General features: G+C 46.1%; 1 protein-coding gene, 1 non-coding gene and 1 pseudogene across 2 annotated transcripts; 2 read left to right on the forward strand and 1 right to left on the reverse strand.

The window, feature by feature from the left end:
* Positions 1-1,449: 1,449 nt before the first annotated feature.
* LOC101592329 lies at positions 1,450-10,435 on the reverse strand (annotated as a pseudogene).
* Positions 3,366-3,466, forward strand: LOC111818387. Its single transcript, XR_002822389.1, has one exon. It is a non-coding gene; the product is annotated as a small nucleolar RNA U13 (small nucleolar RNA).
* Positions 10,436-16,408: 5,973 nt separating the features above from the next.
* Positions 16,409-17,347, forward strand: LOC101592703 (histamine H2 receptor-like). Its single transcript, XM_004637382.1, has one exon. It carries the CDS (start codon positions 16,409-16,411, stop codon positions 17,345-17,347), a length of 939 nt encoding a protein of 312 aa, XP_004637439.1.
* The last annotated feature ends 262 nt before the right edge of the window (positions 17,348-17,609 follow it).

Here is a 17,609-nt window from a genome sequence, read left to right on the forward strand (position 1 = left end):
TAATAAAATATATGAATGTCCCTAAATATGGGTCCACAATTGCTATAAAACACATATTTATTTATTGTTGACAACATAGTTCTGGTGTTAGCCAGTCCTGTGAGAATCAGCGACAGTGCCAACCATTTTAATGTTTGCACACTTTCTTCAATTATGGTTTTCTCCTGCCCATAGAGACGAGATCTGTGTGGCTCTAAATGAAAAGAACTATTAAAACAAAAGACAGCGCTTAAACTTCCAAGGTGATATGAATTATTGAGTCAGGGCTATCTACATGTTTAAAAATCTTTCTAGTTAAAAATCGTAAACAAATAAATATTAAAATTTCACAACGCTCGAACATCTATAATCTTAGCCCCTGAACTATTTAAAGTTAATGGTTTTAAATGTGATTTTCTTTGTCTTTTTGTGTACTGTACGTTATGTGTATGTAAAACATGGGACTATACATTTTCATATATATGTATATATAGAGATGCATTTAGTTATAAAAAATTGAAAACTCAATTTAAACTACTTTAAACAAATTCGTTGATTTATAAAATTACAAACTCCAGAAGGAAGGCATGTTTTGGTATTAGTTTAATTTAGCAGCTCACAGCAGATTAAAGCTCCTGTTTAGGCAGACGCAGGGGCTCGATCCCTCGGCCTGCCATGCCGGCCCTGCCCCCGAGGCATGCTGAGAGGGCGCCTGAGATTGGGCATGGTGGCACGCACCTATAATCCCAGCACGTAGGAGGCCGTAAACAGGAGGATCACTATGAGTCCGGTCTACACAGTGAAACCCTGTACATCCTGTCCAAAATACAATAATAGTAATAATAATAATTTAGGAGCTCAGAAATCTTTTTAAAGGCCAATTGTTTTGTAATACTGTATCTTTTTGTTTCTTTTAAAAATTCTGGTTCAATTACAGCTACCTCCTCTTACGGCAAGACGGTGGCCGACAGCATCTACAACCACCTTCCCAGACCCAGAGGAGCACAAGGCTCCCCTCTCATTGGACCATCTCGATCACGTGCCTTTAATTCTAAGCGTTGATTGGCTTAGGCCTTGGGCTGGGAGGTGACTCCCAGGAAACAGTTTCTAGAGCAGCACCTTGTACGCGAGATGGGGTTGGATGCTCCTCAGCGCCATCCCATGTATGGATGCCGCGCAGTCGCCCTCGCGTTCACCTCCTCCTCCCCTGATGAAAGGCTGGAAGAACGCACATCCCTGTGCCCACAGGGATAGCCTTCGAGGGATGGTGTTACCGAGGCTCATTTTCTTTTTTTTTAAATGCTTATCTGCATTTTACTTTTTTTTTTTTGAAGACACAGAAAGTTTATTTTAAAAATGGGACACATTATCAGAATAGCAAAAATAAGATGGGAAGAATTAGTATCAGCGCCACGAGAGACCTCTGCTCTTCCTCCATGGATGTGTAGCCCACGCTCGCGGGGCTGTAGGTCACGGCCTGTGCGGCTGGCCGGCCTCATCAGCCGTGCTAAGAGTATAGTCAGCCACGTCGTCTTCTGTGGGCGCATCTGCCACCACCCAAGACTCATTCACTCCAGTCATCGGTAAACGACAGGTGGGGCGATTTCTGTGCTGATCGTTCGCTCCATGTATCAGCACATTTCTGGCAGCAGCTGCGGGCGCAAGGCGGGATGAGGTCAGCCCGTCCATCCGTGCAGGTGAGGCCCTCCTCCCCATCGGTCAGCGGCTTCCCCTTCCCGTCCCAAGGCCAGCCTGAGGAGACGCCGCAGAGGACGAGTCTTCACCGAGCTCTTCAGAGGTGGAGCTCTGAGCCAACTCTCCTGCTGCTTGACTTGTGACATCTTTATAAAGCTGAACGAACTGGTACGAATTCCTGATCTGTGATGCTTCCGCAGTGACGCTGCTTTGGTTAATCTTGGTACAGACCACCCGTGCAGCCACTTTCCATAAGGCAGAGGAATCAGAACTAGGTTTGTACGTCAAAGAGATGTTTTTCCTGGCCAGTAGCCACTTCAGCAGTTACGTCACTGATTTCAGCTACTCTCCCAAGAAATTCTTCATAAGTTAAGGAGCTACTTTCTCAAACCAACCTGTGTTTTGCTACTTTTTCTGGTAACTTGTTAATAACCAGCTGTGTCTGATCTGAAATTTGCTGTCCCACGATGAAATGATGCCTTGTAGAATCCAGGAAAAGTGTCACATCACATAATTTATTTTGTGGAGGTTTCGGTCCATACTCGACTGGCTCCAAGGCAGGGTGGCATAAGGCGGAGGGCGGCAGTTCATGGTGGCAGACGACAGTGAAACAGCAAAAGCAAAAAGCCAGGAGCAGTGGCTGTATTTTACATTTGTAACAACAAATATGTTAATACCTTCAGAGGGAAACAAAAGCTATAACGATGAAGACATGCTGGTGTATAATTTGTACATAATTAGCAGCTCCTGGGATTTTAGGCAGACCTGTTGGCAAACGGGAAGGATGAATTTTCAGAGTGGTTCCAGCTGTGCCTTGCAGAAGCTCCACCTGCCTTTCCCTTGCCGTGGCATGATCTGACACCTTTGATGGTCAGTTTGGCTTGACACCACGGGTCCCAATGGCTTGGATTTTTCCTGCCTATTTCTGTGAGGAAGACATTTCAGCTTTCCCCAGAGCCCCTCTCCCTTGTGCTCTTCACCTACCATAACATGAGTCCATGGCCCAGGAGGGGCACCAGGCACATGCACCCACTGGCAGAGGCGCCCCTGTGTGCAGAAGTGCAGGCCTGACCCCAGGTTCTTCACTTCCTCCATGCACTGAAGAAACAGAGTGTCCTTTCAGGAAGTGGCCATCGCAGAAAGCCCCACTGTCTCGGCCCTCCTGCAGCTTGTGCTCTGTGAGTCATAGTGCGACTCTGGCGGCGGGCACCTGGGGAGTGGCTGAGGGCTGAAGGCACAGGCCGCAGGGTAGAAGTGAAGTTCAGGAGCCTCTTGGTTCTCTGCTGTTCAGATGCTGGGTCCTGGAAGTTCTTCCTCGTATTTGCAAAGAGACTCTTGCTGTTCTCCCTGTCCTTCTTGGAAGAGAGAAGCCGTGCAGGTGCAAAAGACCGTAAGGTAAGATGTCTCCTGTCCAGCTGGGCATCTGAATTCTTTTGCTCCTGCAACTGGTTCTCAGCTCTGCATTTTCAGAGCTTGGTTTTATCTGAGTGAGGCTTTCTGGAATGGTCCTGCTGTGATGGGATGCATGGCACTGGTATTTTAGAGTCATTAGAAGAGCTGCAGTTCTAGGGCCTGGGGAAATAGCTCAGTAGAATAAGTGCTTGCCTGGCAAGAACAGGGTCCTGAGTTCAATCCCCGGTACTGTGAAAAACAAAAACAAAACAACAAAAAAAACCCTCATCTTACATTTGATCCTTCAGTTCCTTAGCGTGATGATTGGGTGTTCATGCTTTATGAATGAAATGTGCCCCCTCCAACCTTGTTATGATGTGGGCACGTTACTGTTCTGACGTGGGGGGGAAAAAGGAGCTGCAGTTCTAAAAGTGTTGAAATAGTTCAGGTTGAGCAGTCAAGGCACATTGGCCTAAGCGTGTGGTGGCAGTGGCGGTGGTGGTAGAGAGAAAGTGGCTGTTGGATGGTCTTAAGAAGGCATTTAGTGACTCCTGAATGTCTCCTGCCCCACCAGGTTGCAAAGCCCACACGTGAGGACCTTGCCCTTGTTCGACATTGTGTCTACAGTGCTTGCTTTAGGCACTCAGCACATGCGTGGTGAACGGACAAGCACAGGGCCAGGTAGCTGTGGACAAGAGTCAGTGTCCTACGCAATGTTTTCTCTGACCCTCCTAGAAAGATTAGATTCCCTCCTCTAAATGTTCAGCACCTTAAGGTAAAGTACTTAACTCTAAGTTGAAAGTTTTGGCCTGTACATCTGTCTTTCCTGAAAGCCCATGTGCTACACAAAAGCAGCGCTTCTGCCCCATTTTCCCACTTACTTCTAGGCATGGTGTGGAGTGCCCGGCACCTAGGAGACACCCAGTGAGTTATAATGTCACTGTTGCAGCTGTGGATATTCCCCAGCTTGGGGAACAGACTTACAAGTGGGTCCGACTTTACATGAACCTCGTTGCCTTTGTTTCTTCAGTGTTGGTGACACTTCGGCAACTTCTGTCTCCACTTGTCTTAGCTTCTGAGGGAATGACAGCCCCTGTTTCCAGCTGTTATGTCAGGCTCCTCTGCATGGATTGAACACACAGACTGTGGTGAATGGCCAGTGAGGTACTTTTTCAGGATCAGATCAGTCACCTCCTGATTTTACAGAAAGAGACATCTTAATCCCGTAGCAAATCACCTGCGAGTCTTGGGGTTAGGGCACAGCAGCACACGGCTCCTGGGTCAGGTGGTTCCTTAGGCTTTGGCCACCCAAGTGGAAGCCGTGAGCTATGCCATGCTCAATGCTTGCCATCTCTTATTGCCAATAGTCCTCCATCCATAGACTGCACTCCCTCCCACGGGTACTCTCGCCTCCTTCTGATTTGTAGTTTTGGTACATTTTCTCCAACTCAAAAAAAAAAAAAGCCCACTGTGATTTTGGTCTGGTTTTTGCTTTCTTTCCCTTGCAATGTCCCAGTGTCCTTGTGCTCCCCCTGCTCAAATCAATGAAGTGTTCTGAGCACAGAGGTCCTCTCTCACCCGTCTCTGCGGGGTCAGCATTCGGCGCAGTGACTTGGCACATGGTGGGTGCACATGTGTGTGTGTGTGTGTGTGTGTGTGTGTGTGTGTGTAATGAATGAGCAAGGGAGGGAGCGAGGCTGGAAGGTAGAAGGGGAAACTGGGATTGGGCATGGACTGAACAATTAAAACTCAAAAATTGTAATTATAAATGATTTCCCCATTCAAAAGTTATTTAATGATAATATATTTGGTTTTTCAAAGTTAATAATATTCTTGGTCATTAATATTTAGATTATAATGGGGCCAGGGAGATGGCTCAGTGGAATAAGTGCTTCCCTGGCAAGCACACAGGCCTGAGTTCAATCCCTGGTTCTGAAAAAAAAAAAAAAAAAAAAAAATTTAGATTATAAGTTCATTTAAAAAATTTGAACTATAGTTAGAAATAACAATTGCAAGGTAACAATACTAGCAATAACAGTAATATAATTTCCATATGGAAAGTCCATTATGTAAAAAAAAAAAAATGAATGTAATGGTTGCTTTTTAAGAAAATCGCAAAATAACTATTGAAATGACCACTTAATCTATAAATGCAATTCTAGATTCTATGCTAATTCTAAAAAGCAAATATAAATGCTAATGAAAATAACCAAACCTTTTTTTTTTTGCGGTTCTGAGGATTGAACTCAGGACCCTGTGCTTGCCATCTCCCTGGCCCAAACTTGAGAAGGATTCTTTTTTTTGGCTGGCTCATGCTGCCTTAAGGGCGGGTCTGGTGCAGCATGCAGAGCTAGGGATGGAACTTTGGTCCCCTGCACCTGACTGAGTTTGCCCAAGCAGGCACTTTAAACAACTGAGCTAACTCACAAGCCCCTCAAAATAACCAAACTTTGATAAGTTTGTGTAAGTGAATTTTGCTACAGAAAAATGCATGTCCGTCTTCAAAGTAATAGAATTTCCTGTGAAAGGTGGTTGTATAATTCTACCCAAGTAACTTTATTTTTTAAAATTTTTTTCCATAATTTTATTGAGAAACAAATAGCAATGAGATGGTTTCAAACCAAACTGGTAGGACAATTTCAATAATTAACACATTGCATACATTCTTCCTACTGGTTAATTGCTGTACAAGATGCGGACATGGTATCCTATTTACAAACACCATCAGAACAAATCACTCTATTCATTAAGAGAATGTAACTATATATCTATCCTAACCACTTTGAATACACAGATACAAAATGGACACTCATCTGTATCCCCTTTTTTTGTTAAATTCTGTTATTTGAATATTATAGGTGTGTAAACTCAGCAACCAACTAACTTTATAGATACATAGGCAACTCACAGAAATCAATTATATGGCATTAAGCAAAAGTTCAAGTTAAGAGTCAACTGTGTGCTATGTAAAAGCTCTTATAGAAGCCAAAGGTGGAGTTATTCCATGGATTTTTCAGTTCTAACTATAAGATTTCTTTTTCTTTTTTTGGTGACCAGCTCAGCCCACCCTGGGGGTGGGGAATGGTGCATCATGTGGTGCCTGGGATTGAACCTCAGTCCCTGCTCATTTGCCTAAGCTTGTCTAAGCAGGCACTTTAGACCTCTGAGCTATCTTTCTGGCCTTAGAAGATTTCTTTAAAACCATACTTCATTTGGATCTGAACAGCCAGTTTTGCTGGCAAATGCAATCAAGAATAATCTGCATTATAAAAGACATCTAATGAAGACAGAGGAAAGGGAATATAACCAAGCAATGCATGCAGCATGTAGATTGCACGACCAAGGGATTTCTTTCTCATCTCTAAAATTAATCAAGTATCTATAAAACATTAAGATTAACTATAATTAAATTCCAGTGTAATTTAAGGAAACAGCCTTAAACCCAACAGAAAGTCTACAACAATCCCACATGCTGGTCAGAGAGAGAACACTAGAAAGCTTCCTGGAGTGTGCAGCTCTCTGTTTGCCAAAATTTCACCCACAGAGCACCTGGTTATGGCTAAAGCCAGGTGCGGCTTGCTGGAACAGAAGAGCCTGTCTTGGCTTTGGTGTGGGGCAGCTAGTTCCACTGTGCTATGAAAGAAAACCGCTAACTTCGGAGTGAGGGTTACCGGCCAGTGAAACTCAAAACGTACCATCTTGACTGCTCCACGTTGTGCTCCAAGCTTTAATAATGTTGACATTCCACACAGGCAAATTATTTTGCTAGGTCAATATTTGCAGTACTGCACATTAAAATAACATCAGTGTGTTTCAAAGTAAGTGTTACAATATGAGCTCAACAGAGAAAACCCTATAAACCAAAAACAAAGTCCTCAGAGAGTTTGGAAACCGTATGAGCACGGAACCATGTGTTCAGCAGCAGACAGGGCGGCTCACTCCTAGGGGCTCACTGACACCCCGTGGACCTTTGACACCTGGCGGGAGGGAGAAGGGAGAAAGAGCGCCTGTTACTGCCCACCAGGCAACTTCAAGATGCAGGACGCCAAGGTCAGGATGTCAGAGATCTGGTCTCTGCGTTTGCCCTCACGCTGAAATCCACGCTGCAGGCACTTAGGTCCTTTGATTCTTGCCCGTAGGTGGCAGAAATATTTGCTGCTTCCCTTCCTTGGCTTGTGCCATGCCAGTGCAGAGAATGCCACCCAAACATAATCCAATTACTGCTTCATTTTGGCCAGTGAAGTGTACTATGGTTTACATTGCCACTTAACTTAGTTACTATTGAAGCTACTATTTAGTTTAAATTACTACTTAAGTTACTATTAAGTTCTTAGGTAAGTTACTATTTAGATTTGTTACCATTTAAGCTACTATTAAGATTTATGATGTTGTATACTTCACTGTTATAGTAAGCATTGAGCAATATTTTTCCAAAATCCTAAAATGACTCCTATATCTTTATTTGTATATATTAATGTGTATTAGGGACAGAGAAGTGCACCATTACATCATGTTCTCTTTGTTCCTATGAGTGTCATTGTTACTGTAGTAAGTTTATAACTACATGCATTTTTCCCTAGCTAAATTATAACATGGAAAATAGTTTTGTTAAGCATTTTTTGTTTATTTGTTTTTCTTTTTGTGGTACTGGGGATTGAACTAGATATTGCACTTTCCAGGCAAGTGCTTATGCCGCTGAGCTACATCACCAGCCTTCGTTAGCCTTGCTATAGCTACCTTCTTTCTGATACTTCCCTCTTGAATATCTACATTCTAGGCCTGGAAATTCTTTCTCTCTGTCCCTGTCCATGAAGAGTCTTGTGTTTCAGAGCCTCAATGCAGTCAGTAGGGAAGTTTGTGCATTCGTGAGTGATTTTAAAGCATAAGTATCGAGCTGGGGAGATGGCTCAGTAGAATAAGCGCTTGCCCGGCAAGAGCAAGGGCCTAGGGGCCAGGGAGATGGCTCAGTGGAATAAGCACTTCCCTGGCAAGCACAAGAGCCTGAGTTCAATCCCTGGTTCCGCAAAAAAAAAAGAGCAAGAGCCTGAGTTCAATCCCTGGTTCCGCCAAAATAAAGAAAGCAAGCAAGCAAGCAAGCAAGCATGAGTATTTTGGGGAAGGACACATTCTGAGCAAGGTAGCGTGACTCTGATGAACCTTCTCCGTGCTGGACTTAGAAGAATGCTTGCACATCAAGTTTTGGTCAGAATGAAATGGGGAAGGAAGCTGGAGAATTTCCTTTCATGTGATAAAAAGGTGGGTTGAGACTCAGAAAGTGAACTGTCATGAGGAAAGCATGTGGGTTTTCTGTCTTCCCAAATCTCTGAGAGAAATTAGGAGGCGACTTCAGTGGTTCTGCATTCTCCACATGACCTTTGGGAGCTGTCTGAGACGCCCAACAACCTCAGCTGATGCTCAGCCCGGCCTCTTCTCAGTAATACTGGCTCCGTCCTCTCCTCCCTGCCCTCTGTGAGGAGGGCAACCGAGGAGATCACCAAAGCTTCCTGGACTGGAATGATTTTAAAAAAATAAAAGAAGTCCATAGATCAGAAGGAGAGACTCATTTAAAGAGAAAGGGGTGTGTATGCCATGGAAGAAAAGAAGATCATCAAAGCTTAAGAACATTCTAGAAATTTCTGCTTCTCTTCGTTGGCCTTTGGCTGGCAACGGCCAAGCGCGCAGAGTATTCTGGCCTGCCTTCTCCACTCATGCTTCTTCCCACTGGGGATGAGTCAGACACTGCCCTGACCTAGGCGCAGACACCATTTGCTGACCTTTAACACCCAAAGGGGAAAGACAGTCCTCCCTCTTAGAGATCAGAGATCTGTTCTCTTCCAAAGATCTGGTGGGTGGGCTCTGAGGGGAGTGTCACTGACCTGTGGGAAGCCGTGCTCAGCCACCTGCTGGATTCCTGTGCTTGGGGTGCTGTGACAGAAGACAGCAGACTGGCTGGGGCCAGACATGCACCATTCTGATGTGCCCAGTGTTGCTGTCCTCTGAAGCGTTTCTCCTTGGCTTGCACACGGCCGCTGTTTTCCTCCTGTCTCCTCATGTGGCGTTTCTCTGTGTGTGTGCCACCCTGGTGTCTCTCTGGGTGCCTGATCTCTTCACAAGGACATCGGTCAGACTGGCTCAGGGCTCCTTTATGGGTTATTTTACCTTAATTACCTTTTTTTAAAAAAAGATTTTTTCCTTTGAGACAGGGTCTTTGTGATTCAGGCTGGCCTTCAACTCACTATGTAGCCCAGGCTGACCTTGAACTATCAGTGATTCTCCTGCCTCGGCCTTCCAAGTGCTGGAATTACAGGCGTGAACTATCACGCCTGCTCCTTAATTACCCTTTTAAAGACCCTGTCTTGAGTTAGAATAAGATTCTCAGGTACTGGGGTTAGGATTTCAACACACTAATTTGGGGGGTATAGTTCAGTCTTTGGCGCCTGCTCACCTACTAGTCCTTTTTTTTAAAAAAAAAAAAATCTCTTATAGTTCACATTCTTAACTATGTCCTGTTAACAAAGAAACTGAACAATCAGCATAACAAAATATGGGCCTGGTTCCTGGGATCTCATGTGAAGTCAGGTACCTGTTCATAAATATTTGCTCGTGGACCTCGGAGGTGAGCAGAGGTAGAAATCCTCCCAACTTATTGGCCCAGATCCACGAGGACACAAGGGTGGTATGGCCCCCCATATAAGCAATCTGTCCTTCTGTCCAACCCCCCAGGAGGCCATGCGCTAAGGAGAGGGGACTCCCACAGTTCACTCCCCTCCTGGAGATGTGACCCAGGGCACATGTCTTGCTGGGGAGCCCCTGGGCCCCAGACAGACCAACACAGAACCAAACAAAGAGCAGCCAAAGGAGAACAGACCAAGGTTATTTATTCAGCGCACGTTTTGGCAGAGAGTCAGAAACAGGCAGGCAGAGAGCTTTAGGGCAAGAAAGAAGGGCAGGCTTGGGTGCGTCCTGGTTGGAGACTTCTGGCCTGTAGGTGCCACTTGGAAAGGGGGCAGATTTGGCAATTTTTCTGATTGGTTCTAAACCAGAATTTTGTGCCCAAAAAATCAGGAAAACTCAGTTATTAATCAAAGCCTGGCCATTTGGAACGGTTGTGGTTTCTATCTAGAGGTCCCCTCAAAGCCTCTTGTGGGGGGCTTGGGGAGGTGGCTGGGTCTTGAGTGCCTGATGCTCACTAGTGGTTTGATGATGATGAGTTTGTGGCTAAGGGTGATGTTGGAGGTAAAGCCTGGTGGGAGGAGGTGGTCACGGGGGCATGGCCTGGAGGGCCTATCTCCCGACCTCCCTTGATCTCCTTCTCTGTTTCCTGCTGCCATTCCTTGGACTGTTCTCCTCTGCCGTCCCCCTCTTCCATGCTACCCTACCTTGAAGCCAGTTGACTGTGGGTTGCAAACTCTACAAACTGTGAGTCAAAATAAACCACTCCTTCTTAGAGTTGTGGCTGTTAGGTATGGTACCTCAACTGTGACAGAAGTAACTTGACAGGAGCCAGTTGTTCCAGGGCTATTGTTGGGCTCGCTAGATGGTTACCAGTGATAGCAATCCAACTTCCTGCAAATCTGATTTAAGGCCTGGTCATACCTGTGTGTATATTGTATCTCAAGGGAAGCACATGGTTCTCAGGGGTTTCCCTGAGCAAGTCTCTTGGGAGAAACCTCCATGTGTCTCACCTGCCTCTGACAAGACTTTTGCTGGCCAATGCACATTCTGTCAGGGTCCTTGTAAGATACTGTACAATTTTTGGCTGAAGTCTCTCGACTCCAGTATCTTATTTCAAAGCTAAAAGCAGAGTAATACTTTGGGCTAGAAGGAAGCAGAGCTCCCCACTGTAGAAGTGCCGAAGAGGAAGGCTCTGAGAACTACCAGGAAGCAGAGCCACACACAGAGATGGGGCTGCTGAGAGGGCCTGGGTGCTGCAAAGCTCTTGATGTGCGAATGTACCCGTGAGAAGGAGCATGGGTTTCCAGACTTGGGAGGCTCTCTCTGAAATGTGAGCCTATGAAAATGACTGATCTTTCTGAAGTCTTATAAATAAAGAAATGTTGCCCTCACTGATTCTGGAGATTTCTAGCCCTCCCAGAGAGCTCCCAAGTACAGGCATGTGTTCTGAGCCACTTGTTCCAACAGGGATGTCTTCTCTGTACCAGTCTTCCCTCCCTGGGCAGCCTGCTGTGGACAGGCCCCTGCTAAGTGGCACCCTGCTTGGGAGAGCATCTCAGCTTGCTCATCACTTCTGCCATTTGTGCTCCTAATTTTAATCTTCAAGGCTGGTTGTTCCTTACTCTTGAGGTGGCGTGAAGGCCCCCCGAGACTTGTACCTTCATGCCCCATAGAAGCCCACTCCAAAAAAAACATTTATTCACTGCCTTATCCTTACAAAGCCTGATTCAAGCCTTCCTTCCTTCCAAGAAGCCTTCTCTGATTGCACAGGACCATCCTGATTCTTTTTTTTTTTTTTTTCTGTACAGCCCTCCCATAGCACACCCAGCTGTCTTACTCATTTAGTCAGGAAGTAAAACTAAAGATGATGTTTTGAGCGATTATTAAATAAATCACATTCCACACTGTCTTCTGTACATTAGAGACTTTTATCCCTTATGGCCTCACAGTGTAGGGTTATGCACTCTCTGTTTCAAGAGCTCAAGAGAGGTTGACTGAGGATAATGAGGAGACAATGTGTCATGCTGGTGGATGTGTTTATTAGAAAACTAAAGGATCAAGCTCCTGTCTGGTCTCCACAATGAATAGCTCCCTGACACCACTTCAGATCCAGAGTAGGAGATCTTAGTACGTCAACCTTTACGATACCTTGCACCTAGAGTTAGCTGCACGAATTCAGCAGAAAAAAAGAACAGCTTTTAGACCTTCAGTCACTGCATACTGTATGTAGTATTTTAAGTGTGGAATGCAACCAGGCAGTATGTGTGGTGTGTGTGTGTGTGTGTGTGTGTGTGTGTGTGTGTGTGTGTGGCTGAGCAGGTGCAGGGAAGCTGCATGGAACAGCAGTGCAGGACCCAGCAGGTGTGCTGCAGAGGATGTGTGGGGCTCTGGGCAGAATGAACAATGAAAACCAAAACTGAATAATGGAGCCTGTGGCCCCTGGCAGGGCACACCTGACAACATGAGCCCTAGCAAGTGTGTTGATGGGCCGCCCTAGAGCCCCAGGTGGGAGGAGGCCTTCAGCACTGTGGACTTCACCTGCAGCAACCATCCTAGACCTGGGGCCCAGCATCTGGGTGTTGGGCCTGGGAGGAGGTGTGACAGGACCAGGTGGCTCTGTCTAGAGAGCTAGGGCTCCACGCAGATCAGTGAGACCAGGCCCAAGCCCAGGGAAATGGCATAGGAGCTCTCTCTTGGTGGGACTGGGGAGAAAAGGCAAAAACCTGGGTACTCTGGGCCCAAGTTGAGTTAGCTCTTGAGGATGGGTGAGTGAGAGCACCTTGGGTAGATGCAGAGAGAAAGGATGTGGAGCCTGCGAAGTGACTTCGGTAGCAAAGCCGTGGTCTATTAGCGACAGATCTAGGAGTAGGGCCTGGTTCATGGGAGTTCCTGGGTCCAAGGATTTCTCTAGCTCACCAGGGTTTTCACACAGTCTCCCCTTTGGCCCACAGTTTCTATGGTGGTGCCCTAAGGGCCATTATGGGGTGTGCTCTGGGAATGAGCAGTTAGGAGGAAGAATTCGACAGCAGCAGATGTGCACCTGTCTTGGTTACTTCTCTTATTGCTAGGACAGAATACCCAACTCCTACATGTTAGAGGAGGATTGGTCTATTCTGGGTCATAGTTTGTAGAAGTTTTAGTCTTTTGCCAGCTGGCCGGAGGCAGGGCGGCATGGCAAAGTAGGAACAGTCCATGGCATGGCTACAGGAAGCAGGAAGGGATGAGCGGAGTAGAGGTAGATATGCCCACAGTGGCCTACCTCCCTCTACCAGAGTTTGCCTCCCAATATCATGCCCAGCTGTAAACCCATCAGTGAACTATAGTGGATCTCCCAAAATTCATGGGGGTTGTATCCTTAGAACACCCATGAGTTTTGAAACGCTACAAATTTCAGATATGGCCAGAAAAAAAGTCTATAGATAGATGTCTATTTTGTATAGTTTAAACCCTAAATATGCTGTGTTTCCTGTAGTTATGTAATTTTGTTTAATAAAATACTATATTAATAAAGGCTTAGAGGGTGTAGGGCATTTTAGCAGCATCTTAGGGATCTTACAGGATTAAGAAGAACAGAATCAAAAAACGCTCCCATATGTGGTACTGCAACTGGTTGTGATGTAGGAATGCTGGCGCATCTGCAGTGAAGGGTTAAAAGGCAGCAGCCAATCAGCAGCCAGGAGAACCGAGTAACATTCTAGGATTGGCTGCTTGCAAAATAGTGGTGGAACACTGTAACCCAGTATCACACACCCACGATCCAGTGATCCAGTCAGCTCCTGCATCAGTCAGTGCTTCCTAGAGAAACAGGGAGAATTCAAGATGTACAAATACATAAGGATTTCCAAGGTTGTCTACAGCGGCTGCCCACAGAGTCAGGGGTGGAAGAGCACAGAAGGGCTGCCTGTGCCCCGGGGATCTGAAGATCCAGTGGATGGCCTGAAGCTCTGTATGGTGTCTCGAGTCCCCATCAGGAAACCAATGGGCCTGCGCTGGAGACTGAAGAGTGAGAGCCAGGAGAGGAGTCTACATGGATGCCAGCAGACAGTGTCTGAGGTGAAAGCAAAGGCTGGAGCTCCCCCAAAGAACACAGAAGCAATCCTTCCTTCTTTGTTTCCCTTTCACCCCATTCGGGTAATATGCCTCCTAGATTGGGCCTCCCATACCCAGAAGTGTGCTGAGCCAAGTTACTTTGCTGTTTTTTCACTCAGACTGACACAACTGACCTCCCCAAAGCCGCATCTATGAGTGCGTGAGGCTTTGAGGGACTTGTTAGATAATACACCATTAACAGCATGTTTCTGTTTAATCTTGAAGAGTTCTTATATAAGATTTTGATCAAGATTTTTACAATCCAAGAACAGAAAGTCCAGGGCTCTGTGGCATAGTCAGAGCCACAGTTCAGAGTTCAAGGCCTTGGTGTAGTCAGAAAGATTGATTATCAATAACTTCAACAATGACCATTCCAATTTCTGTTCCTCTCTGCAGGGAGCAGAGAAAATAAATGCTTGGAGTTCACAAGCATAACAATGGCACCAAAAAACCATCAGAACAGGGCAAATTTTCCACAGAGGATGGCAACACAGGAAATAAGAAATGTGTCTTCAGTCCGGGGTTTCATGAAGAGCTTGGGTGTTTAGATATTCAGGAAGTCAGAATAGTGACATCTCTTTGTGATGTGCCCTTTAGGAAATCAGTATCATACACAGTGTCTCATCAAGGCCCGTTTTAGGGACTTTGAATATGGAGGGCAAAGGATAGAAGAGAACCCCATTTAAGTTAACTCAGATAATGGGTGTATGTTTCAATTTTAGAATCCAAGGATGGAAAATCGAGGGCTCCTTGGTGTAGTCAGAAAGTCAGGAGCAAAGAGGCATTTGTTCTCTTTGTCTGCCATGAGCTCTTGTGCCTTGGGTCCGATTTTCAAGAGACAGATTCAGCTGACTCAGTGCGGTCTGCAGAACGATCTTCTATGAGGCAGATGTCAGCCACCATTTTTTTTTTTCTTCAGCCACCTTTGATGAGGCAAAGTCACAGGAAAGTGTGAGATATAATGGGCCTTGGAAGGAGCTGAGGTGAGCAGGCAACAGCTGGCGTTTCCACTATGGGCTTCATGGCAACAGCAGTGACACTGAGACTCGTGAGTGCCCAGGCTGTCACAGTGTGGCACTGACTTCTGTGCACACATGAGGCTGCTATGTGCCTAGCTTTGCAGTAGCCACATTCCCTCGGCGATCCTGAGACCCCAGCACTTTCCTGGGTGTGCAGTCTACTGGCTTCCATCAACACACACAATATTTTGCCCACGTATTGCAGTTGGCTGGCCAGATGACACTGGCCAAGGAGATCTAGAGAGCCCATTCCCTTACCTTGCATGTGACATGAGCTTTCTCACAGTGCTTGAGGGTTTAGGCTCTGGGGTAGGGCTCCCACACCCCAACTGTGGCTCCACTATGCAGTAACCACATGGCCTTCGGCAAGCAGCTCAGTGTGTAAGTCAGCTTTCTACCAGTGCAACAGATACCCAAGGTAATCAACTTAGGCAAGGTTTACTTTGGCCTGTAGTTTTAGAGGGTCAATTCCTTTGCTTTTGGGACTGTCGTGAGGGTGCACATCATGGACCAAGTGCATGGTAAAGCAAAACACTTACTTCATGGCAAGGGAGCAAAAGAGAGTATGGAGGAGATGAAGTTCCCACAGTCCCCTTCAGGGCCACAGCCCCAGTGACCCAAAAACCTCCTGCCAGGCCCCACCTCTTAAAAGGATCCATCATTTCCTAGTAGCACCCTCCTTGGAACCAAGTTTTAACACAGGTCTTCGGGGAACATCCAAGATCCAAATTACAGCACTTAGACTTCCTAAGTCCTAGTTTTCTCATTTGTGAAAAGTGGAAAATAAAACTACTTGGTGATAAATAAGATGCATCTGAGGCAGAGAGGAGTATGCTCTGAGAGCAGATTTTGACTCTTCCAAAGCACACAGTGAAGGCCACCCGTGATTGCTGTCATTACTGTTCATTTTCCTCTTACGTCTAATAGACCTTAAAGAGTTCAAGGCTCTGAGTTACAATTTTTCCTCTCTCCTCACAGTTCTTACCCTGAGTTGTTCCCAGTGTTTTTCATGTACTGATAATAGGTGTTAGTGTTAACAGATGTCAGTCTTGGATTGTGAGAGCTTCTAATTGAAGGAACTCTCATAATCAAAGAGCGAATAATATGCATAAGCATTGGAGCCTCGACCTGTACTTGAGTGCTTTGTGGCCTACTGAGAACTCACCTTTCTCACCGTCCTCATGCGTGATGTGCTCCTGCTTTCCTCTGAGTAGGAAATAACAGATGACGCCTCCAGTTTCTTTGATGCCTACCAATATTATCTGAAATTGTCAACAAGATGTGGAGATATATATCTGTAATCCCAGCACTGGGGAGGCTGAGGCAGGAGGATTACTGTGAGTTTAAGGCCAGCCTGGGCTATAAAATGAGTTCAGTGCCAGCTTGAACTGCAGAGTGAGATCCTGTCTCAAAAATAATTGTCATCGTCTCTTGCAGAGAGTATGCCATCTATTTCTAGAGAATGTACACAGGTCTGAGAGCTGGAAAACTACACAAGAGGCTTTATCTCCCTCATTCTTGTTCTTTTCTCCTGCAGAAGCTGAGCCACCCTGAAGACTATGAACCTCTCTTCTGAGCCCTGCAACATTTCGGACTGGTTGAGGCTGGAAGCAACAGTGAAGGCCTCTGTGTATGTGGTCACTTCCTCCTTTGCCATGTCCATCACTGTCCTCGTGGTCACTGCAGTGTCCCAGAATTGGAAGCTGCGGCGAGAGATCCGGCACATCCTCTTTTGCCATCACCTGCTGTGCATTTCCTCCTACTGTGCACTGGGGGTCATTTTCCAAGGAATGCGGGCCCTGCAGGCCCACAGCCCCCTGCTGATGTGCTGGGTGGTGTTTGGGGCGCAGCTCAGTGTTGGTGAAGGGATTCTCTTCACTCTAGCCCTGATGGCTCTCAACACCTACCTGCTGGTTTGCTGGCCACTGAAATCTCTGTGCTTAGTAGACTCAGTGAAGTACAGGGTTCTGGCTGGGGTCTGGGTAGTCATTGTATCCAAGAACGTCTGCTTATTCCTCATAGAGGGCATTAGTCCCACCCCAGTTTCTATTTTACAATCTGTGCCCGTGTGCCCTGTGATCCTGAATGGCATACCTGCCAGGGCCACTGGCATGCTTTTCCTTTTCCTCCCTTTGTCCGTTATCCTTGTAAGTTACTTTCTGATCTATCAAGAGGGCAAAAGAGCTGGCCATTTTAATAAGTCAAACACAAAAGCAAAGAAAACAGTCCTTATTCATCTCCTGCAGATAAGTCTACATGTAGTGCCGACCCTGACATTCATAGCTTTGGGAAAGAAGTGTGGCATAGTTTTCTTTGCTGTAAACCTGGTCCTTTTTGGTGTCTTTGCATTTGCCCAGGGCTTTAACCCTCTGATCTATGGGCTCCAGAACAGAGCACTACAAGACAGATTGCACCAATGGATATGCTGTCAGGGGAGCCGAGGTCACTTGATGACAAGAAGAGGGTCAGTTAAGGCAAAAGCTCAGTCCTGCAAATGAGCAACTCCAGTCCTAACAGACACCTCAGCTCAGACCGAGGACCTGCCTTCCATTCAACCCCAGACTCATACCTTTGTTTGATTCTGAACGTGCATGTGTAAATCAAAGTGACTTGGTTGGCCTACAATTTTTTTCCTGCACACAGTGACCTGGCTTCATTGAGATTCCTTAGGTGTGTTGAATTCTCAACCCAGAGAGCAATTTTGACAGCCTGCCCTGCTGCATAGGAGCAGATAGGCAGCTTTAGAAAATGCACTGGTTC

Source organism: Octodon degus, unplaced genomic scaffold, assembly GCF_000260255.1.
Source record: "Octodon degus isolate 3935 unplaced genomic scaffold, OctDeg1.0 scaffold00089, whole genome shotgun sequence".
NCBI lineage: Eukaryota > Metazoa > Chordata > Mammalia > Rodentia > Octodontidae > Octodon > Octodon degus.

Coding starts and splice junctions, on each gene's coding strand:
- LOC101592703 (XM_004637382.1), top strand. CDS start 16,409: ATGAACCTCTCTTCTGAGCCCTGCAACATTTCGGACTGGTTGAGGCTG.